Source organism: Palaemon carinicauda, chromosome 1 (genome assembly GCF_036898095.1).
Source record: "Palaemon carinicauda isolate YSFRI2023 chromosome 1, ASM3689809v2, whole genome shotgun sequence".
Lineage (NCBI taxonomy): Eukaryota > Metazoa > Arthropoda > Malacostraca > Decapoda > Palaemonidae > Palaemon > Palaemon carinicauda.
In genome coordinates, this window is record NC_090725.1 from 280,105,620 (window position 1) to 280,109,814 (window position 4,195).

The 4,195-nt window shown below is 33.8% G+C and overlaps 1 protein-coding gene across 1 annotated transcript in view; it reads right to left on the minus strand.

The window, feature by feature from the left end:
- The window catches only part of LOC137639295 (DNA ligase 1-like), a 5,021-nt gene extending 1,671 nt beyond the window's left edge, over nt 1-3,350 (minus strand). Inside the window, exon 1 of the mRNA XM_068371578.1 lies at nt 2,307-3,350. Within this exon, the coding sequence (XP_068227679.1) occupies nt 2,307-3,350 (1,044 nt within the window). The remainder of the gene's footprint in view (nt 1-2,306) is intronic.
- Nucleotides 3,351-4,195: the final 845 nt, after the last annotated feature.

A 4,195-nucleotide genomic window follows, 5' to 3' on the forward strand; every position in this document is an offset into this window, starting at 1 on the left:
CTTTATATATGTAGATATATATATATATATATATATATATATATATATATATATATATATATATATGTAGATATATATATGTAGATAAATATATATGTAAATATATATATATATATATATATATATATATATATATATATATATATATATATATATATATGTAGATATATATATATATGTAGATATATATATATATATATATATATATATATATATATATATATATATATATATGTATATATATATATATATATATATATGTATATATATGTATATGTATATATATATATGTATATATATATATATATATATATATATATGTATATATATTTATATATGTATATATATACATATATATATATATGTATATATATATATATATATATATATATATATATATATATATATATATATATAAATATATATATATATATATATAGAAATGCTCAACAGTTTCGTCCGCCAATGGACTTCTTCTTGGAGCGTTTATTATGCATAATAAACGCTCCACGAAGAAGTCCATTGGCGGACGAAACTGTTGAGCATTTCTACATATACACAACTTACAATTTTCCTTATGTAGACTACTATATATTGAGTTATCCTCGTGCTGAGGAAGATTACATCTGTAATATATATATATATATATATATATATATATATATATATATATATATATATATATATATATATATATATATATGTATATATATATATATATATATATATATATATATATATATATATATATATATATATATGGTATATATACGCTCTGGGTGATAGGAGGCTAGATGTGAGAGAGGCAAGAGAGCGTGCTAGAAATAAGAATGAATGGCTAGCGATTGTGACGCAGTTCCGGTAGGCTCTGCTGCATCCTACGGTGCCTTGGAAGATCGCGGAGGTAGCTGCAGTAAGGGATTCAGCTTTATGAAGCTTCATCTGTGGTGGATAACGGGGGAGGGTGGACTGTGGCACACCTTGCAGTACCAGCTAAACTCGGTTGAGTCCCTTATCAGGCTGGGAGGAACGTAGAGAGGAGAGGTCCCCTTTTCTGTTTCATTTGTTGATGTTGGCTACCCCCCAAAATTGGGGGAAGTGCCTTGGCATATGTATGTATGATATATACGCACACACTACTATCTTACTTTCATATAGCCTACAGATCTATAAATAGTTTTGAATTAAGATTCAATCTGCTTCATATACACACACATATATATACTATATATATATATATATATATATATATATATATATATATATATATATATATATATATATATATATATATATATACATATATATATATATATATATATATATATATATATATATATATATATATATATATATATATATATATATATATATATATATAGCTGATTAGTGTTATTGGACATTTTGCTTGACCGTGACCTAGACCTTTGACCTTGACGTTTAACTTGACCTTGACCGTTGACCTTTACCTTTGACCTTGACCTTTCAAAATTTAATCATTTTTAGCCTTTTGCATAACAGTTAATTCCTAAATGTTTCATTACTCAACGATTAAAATTGCGGCCAGGAAGCTGTTCACAAACAAACACATACATAAACACACACAGAGGAATGAAACCATAACCTCCTTCAAACTTCGTTGGCAGAGGTAATGATAATAATAACTAGAGGGGCCGTCAGTAGAGCCCAGACCTACACCGTGGCAGCTTATTTCTCGACCTTGTTGGCGACCTTGACCTTTGACCTTGACATGTATTATTTTGCGTGGATTTTCATACATTCAAATATGAACCAAGATACCTCTCTAGCACGACAATTTTGCAGAATCCCGGGTTGTCGTTCTTTTCATCCCATTCTTCATAATTCTTCCGAAGCATATCTTGAATATACAGTGGTGGTTGTGAGAAGGGTAGATTTAAGAAAGGGGAGGATTCTGGTGGTGTTTGTGAGAAGAGTGGCTTTAAGAAAGGGGAGGATTCTGGTGGTGTTTGTGAGAAGAGTGGCTTTAAGAAAGGGGAGGATTCTGGCGGTGTTTGTGAGAAGAGTGGCTTTAAGAAAGGGGAGGATTCTGGTGGTGTTTGTGAGAAGAGTGGCTTTAAGAAAGGGGAGGATTCTGGTGGTGTTTGTGAGAAGAGTGGCTTTAAGAAAGGGAAGGATTCTGGTGGCGGTTGTGAGAAGAGTAGATTTAAGTAAGGGGAGGATTCTGGTGGATTTAAGAAGAGGGGGAATTCAAGTGATGAATGTGAGGAGGAAGAATCAAGTGATGAATGTGAGGAGGTCTCCACATCCTTTCCATTAAGCCCCACCAAACGAGCGTTGATTTGATCTTCTCGTAGAAGCTCATTTTGAAGCCTTTTCATTTCTTTGTTAGTCTTTCTTAGTCCTTTGATCACCCTTTCTTCAAGAATCTCTAGTCGATAACCTAAACGCTTAATTTCTATATTCAATTTTGCTATTATCTCCTCTTGTTCCTTTTGACGATTAGGGTCAGTTGTCTTCCTCGCCTGCTCTTCCTCCTGACTCTTTTCATTCTTCTTCTGATACTCCTCCTCCCTTTCCTTCCTATCTTTCAGAAACTCTTCCCACCTTTGTGTATCCAAAGTTACATTAATCTGTACAAGGCACATTAAATATCCAATGTAATCATATCCAACCAACGGTCTAGGAATTTGATTGAGAAAGTGGCCTAAGTAGCACTTGCCACAATCGAACTTTAAACGGAAGACTTGGATGGGCATTTTTGTGTTATTGTGATGGGTCACCCAAAACGAGTCACATTTACGCGGCCTAGGAATGGAGTAATTTTCTCTAACCCATGGCGGAGTGCCATTGTTTATATGATCAACGGTTTCTTGTTCAATGAAGGTTCCATTGAGTGGTTGCCCTGTTTTGATCTCCTTTTCTGGAGAGATTTTTGATGTTCTGTCAATACTCTCCGAATTGCTTATCTTTTCTGTCAATTGTTGTCTATCCTTTTTTAGCCTCTCCCTTTTTCTATTCTCTTCTTTCTCTTTGTTTAATTTTTCTTTATTTTTTCTCTTCCCCTTCTCCCCCTTATTCCTCTGATTCTTGGTATTTTGTTTTTCCTCCTTTCCATTCTTCTTCCTTTTCCGATTCTTCGTATTCTGTTTTTTTTTCCGATTCTCCTCCTTTCCATTCTTCTTCTCCTTCTGATCCTTGCTCTTCTTGGTTATCTTATTTTCCTTCTTCCCATAAAGTCCCATCAAACTAGCGTTGATTTCTTGTTTTCGTAGAAGCTCCTTTTCAAGTCTTTCGATTTTCTTTTTATTCTCTATATTTCTTTTGGGTACCTGGTTTTTAAGTCTCCTTATACAGTCCTTTAAACGCATCTTTTCTCTCTTCAATTCTTCTATTTTCTTGTTTAGTTCTTCTTTACGATTTGGGGTAATTATCTTCTTTTCCTCCCCTTGCCTCTGATTTTTTTCATTATATTTTTTCTTCTTCCCCTCCTTTTCACTTTCCTTCTCCTGCTTCACCATTCCAGCCTCCTCCTTTTTCCCCTTCTCCTCCCTTCCATTCTCCTTCTCTTTCTGATTATGATGATGTAGAAGCTCTTTTTGAAGCCTTTCGATTTTCTTTTTCTTCTTATTCTTCTTCTCTTCCTTTTCACTTTCCTTCTCCTGCTTCTCCATTCCATCCTCCTTCTTCTTCTCCTTCTCCTCTCTTCCATTCTCATTTTTCTGATTGTGATGATGTAGAAGCTGTTTTTCAAGCCTTTCGATTTTCTTTTTCTTCTTCTTCTTCTTCTTCTCCTTCTTTTCACTTACCTTCTCCTGCTTCTCCATTCCATCCTCCTTCTTCTTCTCCTTCTCCTCTCTTCCATTCTCATTTTTCTGATTATGATGATGTAGAAGCTGTTTTTCAAGCCTTTCGATTTTCTTTTTCTTCTTCTTCTTCTTCTTCTCCTTCTTTTCACTTACCTTCTCCTGCTTCTCCATTCCATCCTCCTTCTTCTTCTCCTTCTCCTCTCTTCCATTCTCATTTTTCTGATTATGATGATGTAGAAGCTGTTTTTCAAGCCTTTCGATTTTCTTTTTCTTCTTCTTCTTCTTCTTCTCCTTCTTTTCACTTACCTTCTCCTGCTTCTCCATTCCATCCTCCTTCTTCTTCTCCTTCTCCTCTCTTCCATTCTCATTTTTCTGATTATGATGATGTAGAAGCTGTTTTTCAAGCC